This window comes from Ursus maritimus, unplaced genomic scaffold (genome assembly GCF_017311325.1).
Source record: "Ursus maritimus isolate PB19 unplaced genomic scaffold, ASM1731132v1 scaffold_13, whole genome shotgun sequence".
Classification (NCBI taxonomy): Eukaryota; Metazoa; Chordata; class Mammalia; order Carnivora; family Ursidae; genus Ursus; species Ursus maritimus.
The window spans coordinates 39,121,341-39,139,800 of NW_024423675.1; the positions used below are offsets into that span (position 1 = coordinate 39,121,341).

At 36.8% G+C, this 18,460-nt stretch overlaps 1 protein-coding gene across 1 annotated transcript in view; it reads right to left on the minus strand.

Moving 5' to 3' along the window:
* Positions 1 to 17,565, minus strand: part of MED23 (mediator complex subunit 23) — a 46,510-nt gene extending 28,945 nt beyond the window's left edge. The window contains exons 1-11 of the mRNA XM_008691098.2: positions 17,247 to 17,565; positions 16,861 to 16,892; positions 16,610 to 16,697; positions 14,023 to 14,147; positions 12,925 to 13,036; positions 11,414 to 11,512; positions 10,741 to 10,842; positions 10,000 to 10,069; positions 8,618 to 8,730; positions 7,005 to 7,100; positions 1,187 to 1,387 (exon numbers count right to left, since the gene is read on the minus strand). Coding sequence (XP_008689320.1) covers positions 1,187 to 1,387; positions 7,005 to 7,100; positions 8,618 to 8,730; positions 10,000 to 10,069; positions 10,741 to 10,842; positions 11,414 to 11,512; positions 12,925 to 13,036; positions 14,023 to 14,147; positions 16,610 to 16,697; positions 16,861 to 16,892; positions 17,247 to 17,294 — 1,086 coding nt within the window. The 5' untranslated portion in view covers positions 17,295 to 17,565. The remainder of the gene's footprint in view (positions 1 to 1,186; positions 1,388 to 7,004; positions 7,101 to 8,617; positions 8,731 to 9,999; positions 10,070 to 10,740; positions 10,843 to 11,413; positions 11,513 to 12,924; positions 13,037 to 14,022; positions 14,148 to 16,609; positions 16,698 to 16,860; positions 16,893 to 17,246) is intronic.
* Positions 17,566 to 18,460: the final 895 nt, after the last annotated feature.

The window sequence follows — 18,460 nt, forward strand, 5'->3', positions numbered from 1 at the left end:
AAACACTTCCTGTTTCCTGCAGATTGTAACAGAAATCAATGGTGGTGGAGATGGCAGTGCGGGGTAACTGGTGGTTGGGAGGATTCTAACAATGCTTACGAAAGTTTCCCCAAAATAATCCATGTTGGAGAGATGTTACAGATATAACAACAATTATTTCCATTCAATGTGTCTAAAATTGTATGATAAAACCAACTCTTCCACAAACATACTCTTTCACTTGTAGTCCCTATTTTGGATTCGTTGTCCCACTTTTTCATTCACTGCCAAAGTACAAACCAGTGAGTGATCCTAGACTCCTGTTACTCCCTCTGTTACCTATCCATGGCCAAGTCCTATTCTCAGCATATCTGTCTCTCAGCACACCTGTCTCAGCACACCTGGTCTTGGGCTCCTTCCCTCTGTTCTGCTTTGGGCTGTCAGCATCTCCCACCCAGATCACTGCAAAGGCTCCCTTACCAATTTCCTTGCCTCTGATTTGGCCCCCTCCATCTCTTTATGTCACCGTCTTCTTACATGTGGCAATTAGCAGTAATTTTTCCCACTTGTATATGATGATGTCATTCCCCTCCTCATTTGCCTCCCAAAGAGGATCTAAACACCTTGGAACAAACACTTGGCCATATGAAGTTTTCCATGTCTGGTCTTGCTTCTTGCCTTCCTGATCTCACCAACATTTTCCTGTTTATATTTTTCTTTCCAGTTCTTGCACACATTTATCCTTTTCCAAATGATCATCTTATTGCAATAGAAATGCCTTATCTTTTCCTCTTGGCAAATTTCTCCTTGTCCTTCAAGTGCTAGCTTCAAGATTTCTTTGATAAAGCCATTCCTGAAGTCCTGAATAGGGACTATTCTCCTTCATTCCTACTGCAGGAAAACATGCTTCCATTATGTGAACTAGTAAATTATCTTCCCAATAGTAAGGAGCTCCTTGAGTGTATCACAGTGCCTTTTCATTTTGCATCCCCTGGTCCTTGCACTATAAATATGTGGAATGAATTGACTGAAATCAACATTTACAGTGACAAGAAAATGAAAAGTTTAGAAACCATAAAAGCACTGCACAAAAAAAATTAGGGCTCAGAACTTGTGCCATTGCTGAAATCACTAGGCAATGTCCATACCAGTCTAAAACATACTAATCAACAGGTGAAGTGGCTCTGACGAAAGCTTTAGTACTTACCTTCTGATGAAGAGAAAGGACCATATGTGGAAAACTTGCAAACTGGAAAAGCACAAAGAAAATGAGCTGACTTGAGAGATGCTGCCACAGGAGTTGGCTTGTTCCGCCATCATCAAACTTCTCCTCAGTCTCGGACCGCTCCATGGCATAAACCACCAGATCCACCAACTGGTCCTCCAGCACAGGGCAGCGCTGCTTGTGCTGTAGGGCAGAGATTAGATACAGTATTCCAAAAGCCTCCCGGTTAGTTTTAGAAGTTACCAGTTAATGGGCATTAATTGTAACAAGAGGCTGAGAAGCATGGAATGAAGTTGAACTTAGAAAGTTAAGGTTAGATTTAGTCTATTAAAGCTGCATCATGTTACATTATCATAGACGATGAGTTCCATAAAAAATTATTTTTCAGATCTCATGGAAAACAGACTTATTAACTTTTGACTTTCACTACACACATCGTTTCAATTTGACAAGGGGCACTGCACAGTAGAAAATTCTGTTATTTATCCTTTGAAAAAATGATAATTTAAAAAGCATATGAAATGAGGATAGCAGTATTAATTTCGCATTCTAACTCAAAATATAAAAACCCCAAATCTCCAAGAATCAAATATTGTGATGACAGCAAACAAGGCAGAGAGAATCTATGTATTTTAGAACAACCGCCACAAGTTTATACTAACTTTACACACAGAAGTATATCTAAATAGCTGCCAGATTACTCAGTATCTGTTTTTCAATGTGTGTTATTGATCCTGATACTGAAATGGAAACTTCCTGTACAAAAAAAAACCAACCTCGAAGTTAATCTCTGCTCTTCCTTCTTAGAAGCCAAACATAATGCAGCTTTAATTTTAAATTAGACTATTTTAAATTCTAAAACAAGAAAAAGAATTGAATTTAAACACTAAAAATGAAAATGCAACTTCCCTTTCTAGAGGCAAAAAGATTTATGCTTTTAAAAGTGATTTAAAAAAATATACTTTTACCAAAAGAAATATGTTAAGCCATATTTTAAGCCATTTTCATATTTCTTTTATAAAATATGTTATATGACTTAATGGCCAGGCACTTGGAAGCCTTTCTAGTGAATACAATTACTAATACAGATGCTTTCCCTCTAAACTTTAGACATGATTATTAGTCTTTTGCCATGAAAAAGGGATATGATTTCTTTAAATTTAGGGAAAAAATGCAAAATGGGGACGGATTTGGAAAAAAACAAAACATAATGAGTAGCATCCCCTCTTCTGCATGCTCTTTGCCAGCTCCAAACTTGTAAAGCTCCAATATAGCTGCACTTTCTTAAAGCATGCAAATAGAACAAACATCTATCCAAAACAGTAAGCATCAATGGTTGTTTCAGAGTTCTTCCAAAAACACAATGCCATGATCACAGTTCAACCACATTACAGGTTTACAAATAGCAATATTAACACCACCAGTTGAGACTACAGTACTTTCCCTCCAAATGTAATTATCATTATGAAGCAGAGCAAAGTGCAACAGACAACACTACAAACTATTTCTTAAATCAGCATGCAAAACTACTGTGTACAGGGCTTGAAATTCACTAGTTCTGCCAACCACCAACAACCTAAGAAATGTGTCAGACAACACAAATTTAGAGTGAAATCATTCAAAGTATACAAGAGTCAGAAAAATTTGTGAAAAGAAGTAAAGCCAGGATTTCCAGTAGGAATTTTTCATTAGTGATGGGAATTTGCTTCTAGTTTGGAAACTAACCAATTTGTCATCTATTCCTCCATCCATGATGGTCTTCCGTTAGTCCACTTCAGGAAAAAAGAACAAACTAAATAAAATTGGTTTTTAGCACCTGAGTCATTTTGGAATTTCCCTTTTTAGTATTAGATATTTATTTTAAAAAACTAGATTTTTACCTACATATCTTTAACCATGTTGTAATGGTCATATAGTTAAGGATTTAAAGAGGAAAGCCAAAAATATTAAGATTTTGACAAAGTAAGAACTGGGAAATTTACAGTTAAAGCTGATGATCTTTCAATACATACCACGACTCAAACTTCCTCTAAATTTTCTGTTAAGAATTTATCAGTCTGGAATCTCTACGGCATCCAATGCCCTGTGTCTGAGTGTGGCAGAACATCCATCAGGATTAACTGTTTCCCAGGTGTTTTGGTTAAAGCCAAGGATATTTCTCAAACTGAGTTTTGAGATAGCTTATTTCCTTCGTTTATTTGCCAATTTTATTAATACCAAAAAAAAAAAAAAAAGAACTCCACTGAAATATAAATGGTCCGTGTGAACTACTTTAGAATAAGTTTAGCTTTAGTTTTCATTACTAAAAAGTAAGTACATTACAATTAATATTCTCCACCATGTAAATTATTTTACAAAGTGGAACAAATGAAAATTTGTAAAGCAGTTTAATAATCTGATAATGATTAATTATCAATCACTAGGCTATGGTAATTTGGTAAGCCACTGGGTGCTTTGTCTATGGCTATTTACAATGTGCTTTCTAAAAGCTTTTGTAAATTTAAGTCTTCAAGATATAGGCATATAAATCAAACTAGCTAGTTTACATCATATCTATACGCATATTTAGTTAAAACCTGTTTAAACAATAAGAATCTAAGGTCAATATTTTAACAATTTAATTTCTGCATTATAGCTCAAACTACATTGGAAACTTATTTAATTTTCAGCTTTGGTAAAAGCTGAAAATGAGGTACAAGGCATTAATAGAAACACTAGCATTAACCTCTACTCATGCCCCTGATTCTTTCCCACCATTATTTCAAATGGCAAATGGTAATCCTTTTCAGTCTAAGTAACCACATCCTACATTAAGTGGCCCCTGACAACTTTGATTTAACAGTTCTGGTACTGCTTTTGTTGTAAAATTTTAAAATATTACAGTTAGGTGGGCTTAAGTTAAATTTCAAATCATTATTTCAGTGCTAGAAATCAATTTTAGAGCAATACCTATTCAGGACGAGTTGGGAAAAGAAATCCCTTTGTATGTCATTTATCATATTCTCTGCCAATCAGAATTGGAGCCCTATGCGTTAATACCACTTTCAATGGTGCCTTTCAAAGATAACTGAATGATTAGTCTAGTACTTCATTGTCTCAGGGTAGCCAGAGTTTACACACCACCAAAGAGCTTGAGGAGTGTTATCCGTTTTGTAATGTTCTTATTCAGCAGAAAGAACACAAAGTTGTGTAAACACACAAAACAGGATTCTTCCACTGTGAACACTCCACCTTGCTGGTCACAGAACTGGGCTATTTATGACTTTCTGAATGTGACCGACTTTAGGATAAAATATAGCCCAATTCCTACTGGAAAATGCAATATGGACAGCTATTAAAAGGTTTCAAGCTTTAAGTAAATTATTGCATTGCTAGAGAAAGGACAAGAAAGTATAGTGCAGGATATAGTTCTGTAATGATAAAAGATGTGATAAAATAACTTGTTTATTTTTAATCATATGTTTATACTTTGTATTCTCATTTTCTACTCTACTTTCCAGGTGGTAAAAATAATAATATATCAAGTCAAATCAGCATGTATCTTCCATCTACAAGTCCATTCACTACAGAGTTTTCTACCAAAACAATCACTGATAAATTGTGAACTTTTGACAATGTTTACAGTGGGACCAATACTAATAATGTTCTGTCAGCATTTCCATTATAAACTTTATTTTTTATGGATTTATGTCTTAGTCATAAACTTTTTTTAGGTTGAAACTTGTTATTAAAATAATCAAATCAGAAATACTCTTCCATGAATTGTTTTGTCAATTTCTACTTTGAGAAGAGCTGCATCCCAAGAGAAAAAAGCTAATGATAACTAAGGATATCTGGGGGAAGGTACTCGCAGCTCGAATGACCATCGGTACACTTATCCACCAAACTGTAAGAAAAATTGAGTCAAGTATGACTTAAAGTTCATTGCAAAAATTAGTTTTAAGACATAGCGTGAAGCATTCTTTCAAAGTTGACTGAATACTTACCTCTAACTCAAGTGAAAGTTGATCAGAATTAATGACTTGGTATATAAGATGTTAAATTGACAGGTTATATGAAGTAACTGTCAGGTACTGTAGTGTGAAGCAGTTTCAGTTTCACATGTACATAGGCTTGTCCAAACAATGAAACTTGGTAAATTTTTCAGAAGAAAAAACTTAAAATAATAAAAGAGATACTGCTACTAGGGTGAGGTTTGGCATGCAAAGTTTCAACACTGAGCAAGTTTTATGGCCAAGCTATATGTCCTTAAAAATAGGGCTTTATAAATGGAAGCACTGGCACAACCTTCACTATAGTATTGCAAACAGTAACGCTATTTTATATAACCTAGACAAGAACGTCTTTTTAAAATCAAAAAGCTGGTCTATTTTAATATGTTGGGCTCAAAAATTTTTAACAAAAATAATTGGAACCACTATTTTGCTTAAAATCTCAAAGGTGAAAAGTCCTGGAACAGACTTGGGACTGTATAAGAGTTTGGTTTATAAAGTTTGGCCACAGTGTTTTTCTCCCACTACAGGTGAGCTTCAATTGCAAGGAGCCCACTCTAGGAGGAGGACACTTCTGGCAAAGACTGACAAAGAAGGGTGTTTGTCAAGCAGGTGTGGGGTCACCTAAGAGTGTGACATTTCTTAGTCAATCCCCATGTTTCCAAAAAAAACCGTCCCTGTATAAAGTTACCACTCCAACTTTTAAAATAATGTATCTCTATTAAAGTTTTTCCTCTTTTTTGTTTTGTTTTTAATTTGTTTTTGTTTTAAGGCAAAGCAACGTAAGTATTTTTATAGATGTTATTTATTTATGTTTTAATAATCTGGAAAGATAAAGGCCACCATAAATCTTTCCATCTCTGAAAATTCCACAAGGCGAGCTTTAGCCCTAAAGTATTAAAAAAAAAAAAAAAAAAGTAAAATGGAGTGGGAAGGAAAAACAACCTATCAAAAAGTGACAGGCATTATTGTGTGCCAGGTGTTGTCTCTTTGTTAAAAAAAAAAAAGAAAAAAGAAAAAAGAAAAAAAAGAATATAAAAAAACAAACACCAAAAACCAAAACCAAAAACAATCCACCAAAAACAACTCTCAAATCCCAAGAAGAAATGCATTTTAGTGGCCTTGGTCTCAGCATGGTCCTGCCAATTTCAAGCCCCGACCATACATGTATTCTCTAAATGGAATCAGTGGCTACAAAGCGGCCAGCGTATCGTTAGTCACAATACAACAGTAAGGTTGTGAACATACCTGAGCAATGTTCAAGGTCTAGAGCATTGGAGGATGGGCAGGACAAGACAGGACAGAACAAAAATAAAGGAAGAAAAAAAGAAAAGACAAAACAGTGACTATGAGGCCAGCCTCAAGGAACCCAGAGTCAGCACAAACCCTCCCACATGTTAAACCACCAAAAACAAACATATACCAAAAAGGGGGAAAAAAAAATCAGCAGTCAGGCCACGCTGAAGATACCAAGGGTTATAAAAATAGGCACCCAAACAAAAAAATCAAAAATTATGGTTAAGTCATGTGTAGGTTTCTCTGGCAAAAGGTATACTTGAAACTGGCCTTATAGAAAAAAAAGCAATGCAAAATAAACCAACTTTTAAAATATCTCCTTTTTAATTTAAACATTTTTAAAGCAATATATAAATGATAGGAACAATACATTGTTTAATAAACCATATATTAAAAAAAAAATCACCAAATAGTTCTTAACTGTTTTGCTCAGTTAGCTCTAGCAAAGAAAAGAGAAAAGAATAGTGCAGATTCTATGCAGAATTTACTTGGTTTCCAGCATAGTACAGTACCTGCTTATTTAAACCTAGCATATTGCAGACCATATCCCTGGAATAAGGCTGCTCCAATACATATCTCAACAAAGCAGTCTGTGGTTCAAACAGATCCTTTAAAGAAAATAAAAAAAATTATTGCTTCAAGATCAAAGTAAATGTTAATTCAAATTTGAAATTGGGATAAAAAAATCTGCTAAAGGCACTTGTTACCTTCACACAGTAGGCAGTATCTAGTGGAAAAAAATCATAGGGTTTTAGTGCTTACAGTTAATCTGATCCCACCCCTCATTTGATAGGAGATACAACTGAGGTGAAGGGACTTGCCCAAGGTCAAACAGAGGCTCAATTTAGAAAGACTTCAGTTACTGTCACAGGAGAGTCTTAAGCATCACTGTAAGGAAAATTTTCTGCTCAGAAATCTAACCAAAGAGGAATGGAGATAGTTTCCAATCACTTTCATACAAGTGTAAACAAACAAACACTACTTCCAAATTTGGAGAGGACAAATGACTTGATAGTACAGGGGTTAAGAGTGTAGATTCTGGAATCAGAATGTCTGAGTTCAAATTCTAATTCTACCATTTCATAAACATGGAGCCTTAATCAAGTTACTACCCTGCTCTGTGTTTCATCATCTGTATAATGGAGATACTAAGACGATAGTTGAGAATAAGGGCTATTGTAAAAAACTTCTTAGAACAGTGGCTAGCATGCAGTAAGTGTATAATGAATTGATCTGTTTTCAATATTACTGCTATCATGATAACTGTAAATTCCATTTAGTTTACTACTTTTTCACATTCCCAAGTTTTGCCGACTAATATGCCAAGAGTCCAGGACTGTGACCTTAGTGTCACTATTTCCCTCTCCTCACTTCTGGACTAGTTTCCTAATCACTCTGTACAGCATTTTTGACATAAAACATTTACATGAAAAATTTTTAGTCCAAAAAAAAAAAAAACCTCTAGTCCTCCTCATACTCTGCTCTGTAACCATTTCAACACCCAAGATACTATAATGAATCTATCAAATTTCATTCTAGCTTTAGGTCTGTCTATATCTCATGCTTCATTTTATTGATACTTGTAGATTTTTTTTTTTTTCTTTTGAGAATATTCTACTCTACTTTGCCTTCTCCAACCCCCTTTAAAAAATCTAACACAGGTAGGGGCACCTGGCTGGGTCAGTTGGAAGAGCATGTGACTCTTGATCTCGGGGTCCTGAGTTCGAGCCCCACGCTGGGCATACAGATTACTTACATAAATTTTTTGAAAACTTTAAAAAAAATAAAAAATCTAACAAAGGAGAGACTCACTCTTTAAATTTTAAGAAAAGTGCAAATTCATTTTTGGTCCTCACTTTGCAAAGGAAGAATAAAAAGGTTTCCATTATAAAGATTTGGTTTTCTTAACAGAAGTGCTTTGTCGGGGCCAACTGCAGCATAAACACCCAATATTACAAACCACAGGGTGTATTTGGATACTAGAATCACATGAGAAACCATAAAACTATTTTCATTAAATATATACTTCTTCAGTCTATGAAGAAACAATTTAGCATAACATATCATATAATCCAGGATGAAGACTGTTAGATGGACCAAAGTTCCATTATATTTATCAACATACCTTATCATATGGCAAAAGGCCTTTCAAAGGAAAACGAAGAGTTGCAGGATCCAATTTCCATGAATTACAAATGGCTCCCGAGTTATTTACAACTGGCAGAAGGCTGCAGCGGCCTGTATGTATTACAAAAAAACGTTTTAAAGTAAACGTGAACACAAATGCCTGGTCCCTCGTTCACTCTATGAATATTTAATATCTATTCTGAATCAGGCACTGATTTTTAAAAAGGGGTAATTAGATATAAATTTTGAGAATTTTCTTTGATTATTTTTAGTCCAGACGGTTGGAGACCAATTGTATAGGACTTCCAAACTCAAAAATGTTGGCATTTGTCCAAGTATATAGGATAAAGATCAGCAAACCATAATCCATGGGCCAGATGCAGTCTGTCACCTGTTTCTGTAAAGTCTTGTTGGGACACTGATGCTTTCCTACTATAATGGCAGAGTTGAATAGTTGCAACAGATTGTATAGCTCACAAAGCCTAAAATATTTATGGTCACCATTTATAAAAAAAAGTCTGCAGATCTTTAGTCTAGGGTCAACATGATTAACTTTATGCATGCTGTTCCTAGAGGACTTAGATGTAGCATATGACCATCAACTCATATATCCAACTGCCTAATGAATACTGTCACCTGGATGTCTCCCAGGGACCTCAAGCTTAACAGATCTTAAACTGAACTCATCATCCTTCTCAAACCTGTACCACTTCCAGAATTCATTAAATGATATCAATATCCACTCAGTTACAAAAAAGCTAGAAGTCTGAGAATTATCTGTCTAGTGCCTGCTTGCTTTATTTTTGTATTTCCAATCCAGAATAGCATCCGACTTACAAGAAGTGTTCATAATTTGGTCACTGACTAAATAAGGGTCTATATAACCAGACAGTGCTGGGCACTGCACCAACTGCCAAATCACATGCTTGTTTTTAAAAGCAAATCGTGAGAACAAAACAAAACATGAAAAAATGAAAAAATAAATGAAGTACAGAACAAAAGTGTGAATTGGAATGGGCTTAAAGAGCCTGATAGTCTTGTGTACTATGGCCAGAGAGGGACAGTCAGTTGAGACTTCTAGTGGCCTGGAGATTCCATGGTGCTGTACTAGCTCTATTAAAAGTTCCCTCTAGTCACCAGGAAATCATTCTATCTTCTAGAATGATTCTATCTGAAGCTTAGACTCAGTCCAGACAGTTGGTTTTTCCTCCCCATACTCTGCAAAGAACCTAAAAACAAGTAAATGGCTATTATTAAGCTTCTACAAAATTACCAAAATGACAAACCACCAAGACATGTGTAAGATACCATCTGCCAATTCTGTTGAATAGTTCACTAAAAACCAGGTACTATTTAGTACATTTTAAATTATAATCCTACCACAAATGGAGTTTATCCTTGCTGTGGGCCTGAAGGTATCCACAAAGTCTGATACCAGGTTTCCAAGTAACTAAAAACAAAAGAAAAAACATAAGTATAAAAATAAAATCAAGATTGCTTTGACTATAACCATCATTTATGTAAAATGAGATAGTATGTAAAGATTTAACATAATACGTGGCATATAAAAATTACTCAAAAGTCAGTCCTTTTTTACTTCCTTCCAAACAATTACTTCCCAGTTCATCTGTCCCTGAATTAAGCCAAATCATACCACTATGTCCTTCGATATTTCATGAAGCTGGCATATTTTCACACATGATATAGAAACTGTCTTGGTGCACCTGGGTGGCTCTGCTGGTTAAGTGTCCAACTCTTGATTTTGGCTCAGGTCATGATCTCAGTGTTGTGAGATTAAGCCTTGTGTCAGGCTCTGTGCTCAGCAGGGAGTCTGCTTGAGATTCTCTCTCCTCCACTCCCTCTGCCCCCCCCTCCCACTCCAGGCACGTTTTGTCTCTCTCTAATAAAGAAATAAATCTTAAGAAAAAAATAAAGAAAAGAAAAGAAACTGTCTCAACAGGATAGCAGAGAAATAAAAGAAATACATTATAATGATAAAAAAGTACATTTTATCTCAGGACATAAGTGACCATTTTAAAAATAAGCACACAAAAATAAGATTAATGTAACTATTTTTGATTAAAATTTCTACCAAAAAAACTTGGAAAATATCAGATTTACCCAGTGTGGAAGTTTTCCCTCAGGATACAGCTTCCTAATCTCTGTGACTGCAAAGTAAGCTGGTAATAAACAGGCATTTCTTTCCAAGATATATGCTATAACCTAAGAAAAACAAAAAAGCAACGTTACTCCTCTTGGTTAGTTCAACAGATAAACCCTTTAAATGCAACAGTGGTAACAACAAAGATATTAAAAGCAAAGATATTATTTTATGGATTTATTGGGCTCAATCTGTAGCATAAAGAGTTCATTTATATGTGAAGAATCTCTAAAAATGAAGATTAATGAAAAATGAAATGATGTTACTAAGTAATATTGCTTTAAATATTTGTAGACTCTAACAGGAAAGCAATAGACCAAAGTAATAATTCTTGCAACATCAGTTACAAAGCACAAAGATCTTTTAAGTGGTCCATAGGCTAAAGTCTTATAACAGCTAAAGATACTTTAATGTCTGTATCGTTGTTTTCTTACTTAAGAGCCATGACTTAATTAAAATTTAAAATTTTCTTTTGAAATATAATACAAGTAAAACAGCATCTTTAAAACTAGAAGTGATTTTTGTGAAAGTACCCAAATGGGATAGTCCACAAACTACCATATATTTTAAAGGCACAGAACTATAGACTTTTTTGAGGTTACGATCAATGAATTGCGGACATGTCTAAATTACCTCTCTTGCTGCTAGAAGCTGCTGTACAACAGCTGAGCTCACTGTATTGGGAATTGTCAAGATTTTCTCCAAAATCACTTTTAAGAGATCTCGAACACCCTGATAAAAGAAGAAACCCATAGGTTAAAACTAAGTAGCGCTCCTTGTGCTAGTTAAAACACCTAAAGATTTCAACAATATACTCAGGAAAAAAGTTACCTTCAAGATCATGTTTTCAATTTTTCTGAATCAGAACTAACATTCGAGTCCCTAACTATAGCTCAAAAGAAGAGTCATGTTCCAAAGTAGAATTTTAAAGAACGTCTAACAATATGAATGAACAAAGAAAGTTACTTACAATAAAAATTAATCTTTCCACACTCTGCGAAGCTTTCTGGACCCTCACAACATTACAAGAGTTTCTATTGTTACAATGGTCCAAAAAGCTTAATTTGAGCTTAGGGGCAGAAACAATCTGAATAGAACTTGAAAATACTATGAGACATGGGCCATAATGTTAAACTTTCTGGCAGGAGATTCCTTCTGCTCACTCCCTTTGTCATATTCTAATTTTATCCCCCTTCTCATCCATCACATACCTAATCACTCAAACTTATCCAATAAAGCTATTTTGTTAATTGGTCATCTCCTCTCATCTATTACCAGCTGCATTACTTCAGAGCAGAATCTGATACATGGAGAAGAAATTTCATTCAACATGCATTTATTGAATATAAACTGTGTGATCAATCTTGTAAAAAAGATAGACAAAACATACACATGAGAGAAATCAGCAACAATTATAAAGCACCATACAAATAAGAAAGTAGAAACTACATGTTAACCTGCTAAGGAAACTAAAGAGAAAGAAAAAAAAAAAACTTCTTGGATTTAATTTTGTATTGAATCATGATCCAAATCAATAATAACCAGTTAAGTCATTTCAGATTTGAGAAAATACAGACATAAAGCATAGGGTCAGGCATTGGTAATTCTTTCAAAAAGGACAGCAACAAAGTGATTTGAATGAAGGAGAATGGCTGTGCAGCAAGGGAGATCCTGAGTTGTATTAAGATACACAGTTACAGAGTATATGCTGTTAGTTTGGCTCAAGAGAAGTGCTGAAGGACATGTTTTCAATGGAGGTCAAAGTAGAGGTAAAGCAGGACTTTCTCCCTTTATCAGTTGATGCCTCCATCCCTTCACAGTTCCACATACCCCTGCTCTGTGCTCTTTCATGTGAAAGGGGTCACAACATCATAAGATCTGTGGGATGAAGGGGCCCAGAGTTTGCCTGCTGACTTTCCTATCCATCATAAAAAAATATTAGCCACCTGCATTAAAGAATACTAGGAGGAAAGCAGAAAAGCTGTGGGAAACACTGAACAATTTTAAGTCCCTTTAGGAAATACATCAAAAAATAGATTTTGTAAACGCTTCCACCTCATTTCTCCCCTCAGAAGTTAAGATATACACACTGAAAAGTTAGTCATGTCTCAAAGTGATTACTTTTTATAATTAGTAAAAAATACCTTGTAATCCACTCCCCCAATTATTTTCCGAACCAGTTTAAATGTTAAGGCCCAAAGTTGTGTTCTTTCCCATTCAAGTGTGTCGGAGTTTATCAGGGATTCACAAACCATCCTAGAAAATAAGAATACCCATTCCAGTTACAAGACAGAATTTTGCCAAGTTTTCCAATAGCCAAGGTCTGTGTGCTCTGGATATTATATTGTCACAGTGTTCTTCAGAAAGGTACATTACTATTCAAGAACACTTTTAGAAAATTACATATATAATATATTATGCTGCTTACTTGTGTGAAAGATAGAATACAAAATAGAACTAAATAATATCGTGTTATATTTTTACTAGAAATTTACCAAAAGCTATTGATTAAGTATTTACCATCTATCAGTTTGTGGTAGATTGTATTTTTCCAAGATGGCTGTGAAAAGATTTTCAATCCCACATGCTCTTCTGATGGGTGACACTGAAACTCCTCCCATGAAGAGGTGGGAGAAGGGCCTACATTCTCTTCCCCTAAATGTGGGCAGGCCTAAGATTATGGCAAAAGGGACACTTATGCCTCAAGGCAAGATAATGCAACTTCTGCCTAGCATTCTTTTGAATGCTTGGGTCTTGGACACCACCATGCTGTGATAAAGTCCAGGTCTCATGGACAGGGGCCTATGTAGGTTCCTGCCCATAGCCACAACTAAAGTGTCAGATGACAGCCAGGCATCAACCACCAAACATATGAATGGGGAAACCTTTGTCATAGCTACAGCCATAGCCACCATCGGACGATAATCCCAAGACCCTGAGGTAAAACTGCCTACTGAGCTCAGTCAACCACCATAACCGTTAAGTGTTAATAAAATGTTAAGTGATCCTAGCCCCTGGAATGAAAGGCAAAGCCTGCCTCATTTTGAGCCTTTAAATATACAATTCTAAGAATACTACACCCTAGAAACTAAAACCTGAGGTTTTATGAGGATTACTTGTTGAGCCTAACTTCCTTCTTCATTCCTTCATCCTTTTATAACAACAACCTCGACCAATTTCCAAACATTAATTAAAAAAAAACCAAAATTCTTTGGATTGCTCATATTCACCATTAAACATACCTGGGTGGAAGGAGACCAGTCTCCACTGCCATTGCTAAGCAGTCATAAAGAAAAGAAATTCTTTTAGGACTATGCTGGCCATGAATAAACTTAACAATCCACTGGATGCATTGTTCATGAGATTCCTGGAAAATTAAAAAATGATTACATTTTAGGTCCAAAGTGACATTTACAACTGACAAATACCTAATACTATACCTGGGAGTATATCAAAACTATGAATGAAATAACTCCATTATAAACATTCACAGATGAAAACAATTTTAAAAAAAATGGAAAAATTCAGATTTAGTGTTTCAGTTTTATTAAGCATAAAATCATGTAATTCTATAAACTCCCACTATTTTTATTACAGGAGACCACTAAAAGGAGTAAGATTTTTATTAACATACTCATGGTCAATAGAAAACTCTAACAAGGATTGTATCAGTGGGGGGGGAAATCCGCTATGAGTACATCAGTCTCATAAGAATTGTGTGAATCTGGGGCGCCTGGGTGGCACAGCGGCTAAGCGTCTGCCTTCGGCTCAGGGCGTGATCCTGGCGTTATGGGATCGAGCCCCACATCAGGCTCCTCTGCTGGGAGCCTACTTCTTCCTCTCCCACTCCCCCTGCTTGTGTTCCCTCTCTCGCTGGCTGTCTCTATCTCTGTCAAATAAATAAAATCTTTAAAAAAAAAAAAAAAGAATTGTGTGAATCTAATCCCTAAGAGCCCAATTGTGAATCCAATGACATATTAAATATTGTAGACTTGTATAGTTTTAAATCTGATACCAAAGTGTAGTCTCCATATCAGTTTGTCTTCTAGGATACGCTCAGGAAGAACCTACATGTCCTCTCCCTCTGCACTACCATTGTCCCTCATACACACTTCTATTGTTGAATGTATACTGGTGATTCAGAAATATCTATTTTCTTCCTGGCTCCATTAGGATATAAATTTCTTGAAAACAAGGACCATCCTTAATTCATAAAATGTTTAATGGATTAAAAAATTAAAATATGTTGAAAAGATGTTCAACACCAAAGAAATGCAAAATAAACCATGAGATATAATTTCTCCTGTTTTAGATTGGCAAATATCAAAAAAATTCATTAACACCCTACCGAGGGGCCCTGGGGAACAGATACTCTTACACATTGCTAGAGGGGTATAAATTGGTATGACCCTTATGGAAAGCTATTAGGCAATTTCTATAAAAATTATAAATAGACATATCCTCTAACCTAGCAATACTACTTCCAGAAATTTATGCAGTGTCCCGTGCATAAGACTGTTCATTACAGTACTGTTTAAAGTGAAGTTAAGAAATAACCTAAGTGTCAGGTAGTAGGGGACTGGTTAAATAAAGCAAGGTGCAGCCACATAACAGATTGTGCTGCTGTAAGAAAGAAAGGCAGAGAGAACTTTCAATGGATTGATGTAGAATTACTTTCAGAAGTGAACAGGAGGAGGAAAAAAGGTGCTAATAAACAGTGAACACATTATATAAACGTTCTATACAAATGGGATCCTATACGTGTAAAATACTTCCAGAAGGCAACAAACTGGGGATACTGGCTGCTGATATGAAAAAGAGCGGGTGATTAAGCTAAAGGAGATGGAAGGCAGACTATTCACTGGGTTTCCCTTTTGGTACCTTTTGCATTTGGAGCCATATGAAAAGATTACCTATTAGAAGATAATTAAAACAAGATTTTTAAAAAATGAATGTATGCCATTATGTAACCCATGTTTGAGTAGGAAGTCTTACCACCAGTGGCTCAAATGCAAACAGTTCTCATTCTCCTACCAAGAGTACACCATGAGAGATAATACACTATTGGAACACCAGTTCTTTAAGGATCATACATTTTGTCTTTTTCATGGATACATTTTCTGGTGACCGTTCTTTGTTACTAAGTTTTACTGCTCCTTTCCTCATTTTTATTAGAATATGTTTCTAGGGACACCTGGATGGCTCAGTTGGTTAAGTGTCTGCCTTTGGCTCAGGGCATGATCTCAAGGTCCTGGGATGGAGCCCCACATTGGGCCCCTTGCTCAGCAGGGAGCCTGCTTCTTCCTCTGCCTGCCTCTCCCCCTACTTGTGCTCTCTCTCTCTGACAAATAAAACCTTAAAAAAAAAAAAAAAAAAGAATACCTTTGTATCTTCATTATAGTATCCTTATTGTGGCATCTTTGTTTCTTTACTACGGTATCTTTAAACAAAGTATCTTTGTATCAGTGCTTTGCTAGCTCCTTTGTTGAGTAAATAAATGAAATCTCTATCTTTTACAATCCCTACCAGAGCTGTTTTCCCATGCACCAAATAAATCAAAATAGGATGAAAATGGTTTTATATAATGTAACATGAGGGAAGATTTTTAAAGACATCTTACACCATGCTGTCATCAGTTTGACTTCTTACTACGGGTTCTTGACTGCAAGAACGCAAATTGAAACAAATGGAAACCAGAATATACAAATAACAAATAACTACATTTTTGCTTCTCCCTTTCCAGAAAGACCTCAACAGCAACATCAAAGTAATGTAAAAAAGAAGGCATCAAAAACAATCAGCTGAACGTAGTAAAAATGCAGTGCTCACCTGAGACAGACCACCCCAAAACTGTCTGAAGGCCCCCAGGCAGCTAATTAGTTTTGTTTTTTCATCTTCAGGGGTGTCCATAAACATTCTAAAAAACAAAATTCACATTATTTGCTACTAGTTCTAAAAGGCTAATTCAACATAACCAGCATCTTATGGATCTTAAGATACCTCCAAGACAAACCTAAGTAAAATCTTACAAAGATACACTCACGTAAAACCACAAAATTCTGCCATGCATAGATACTCACCCAGGAAACGCCTCTTCTATAATTTCCGTTTTCTGTAAGAAACAAAAAGCAAGCGATGTAAAAGACAAAAAGAAAACAAAAGAAAAATGAAAAGAAAAAAAAAAAAAGAGGGCCCTCCCTGAGGAAAGTATTAAATGTAATAGAGGACAAGTCACCTTAATCAGCGACCCGCACAAAATATCATTTCCGGCCTGGCCTGTCACCAAGGGTGCTGTGGACTTCAAAGGGGGCTTCGAATTTGACAGCCTTCTGAAACTCGCTAAACCCTCGCAGGCACACAAGGTGTCACAACAAAGGAGAGGTGGGGAAAGGTGGCCCGGGCCGGGCTCCCGGGCTCTCCCCCGCCGCCCAGCCAACCGCCCTGGGTCCCCGGCGCCTCCACTCACCACCACATCCTCAAAAATGCTCTGCAGTTGCGTCTCCATCTGTACCATCGCCCCGCCTTCCCTCGACGCCCGGCGCGCGGCCCGGGTGAGGCCCGAGCTCCGGGAATTGACGGGCAGAGGGGCGGAGACGCCCGCAGGAAACCTCAGCTCGCGGGGGTTGCTTTCTCTCTCTAGCGCTCAGTCGAGAGGATTCCCCCTCTCCTGCCCAGCAAAACGCGGGCGTCCACACGGAAGCCGGGAAGCGCCGGGTGCGTGCGGATAATGAAACCTGCAGAAACCAGGGACCCAGCCCGTTGGTTCCGGCCGTGGAGAAGGGCGGCCCGCCGAGCCAGACGAGAGCGCCCCCACGTGGAGCCTTGAGCCTACGTCACCCTGAGGGGTCGTCGGCTGTAGGCCGCCACCTCCCGGCCAGAGCGGGAGTTGCTTCCTGCTCCGAGCTAATGCTTTTGCCTCCTGGGAGGGAGAAAAGAGCCTGGAGCCCAGGGAATGGCAGGCAGCGAGAGGTCAACCTGATGTCCGTGAGCTGCTGACCTTTTGGAGCCAGGAGTTGAAACCATAGATTTCTTGACGACAGAGACCATGTCTTCTCAAGTATGGGAGTCAGAATTATTAAAATCTAAGTAGCCTAACAATCTATTGTTCTTTTTTGTATGCTAAACACATTATCTTATTTTGGGGGCGCCTGTGTGGCTCAGTCGTTAAGCGTCTGCCTTCAGCTCAGGATGTGATCCCAGGGTCCTGGGATGGAGCCCCACATCAGGCTTCTCCGCTGGGAGCCTGCTTCTTCCTCTCCCGCTCCCCCTGCTTGTGTTCCCTCTCTCACTGGCTGTCTCTCTCTGTCAAATAAATAAATAATCTTTTTAAAAAATAAAAATAAACACATTATCTTATTTTGGACTATCTTCTAAGAGTTTTCAGTTACTGTCAGGCAGATTTCCATACCTCCACTCTGTTTCCAAATCAGTATGTTCTCAGCAAATGCTAGCAAATCTTAATATTAGCCAGGGCTTGTATAGTTAAAAAGGTAGAATGGTCGGGAAAGAATTACATCATTTTTTTCACAACCAAATACATTTTAATTTTTATATCATGCTTGCTGATGCTTCATCCATTGAATAAAAATTGACCATCTAGTCCTAGACCTTGATGTGTTTTCCCCCAATATTCATTTTTTCAATTGATGTATAATCTATAAACAATGAAGCACCTAAATT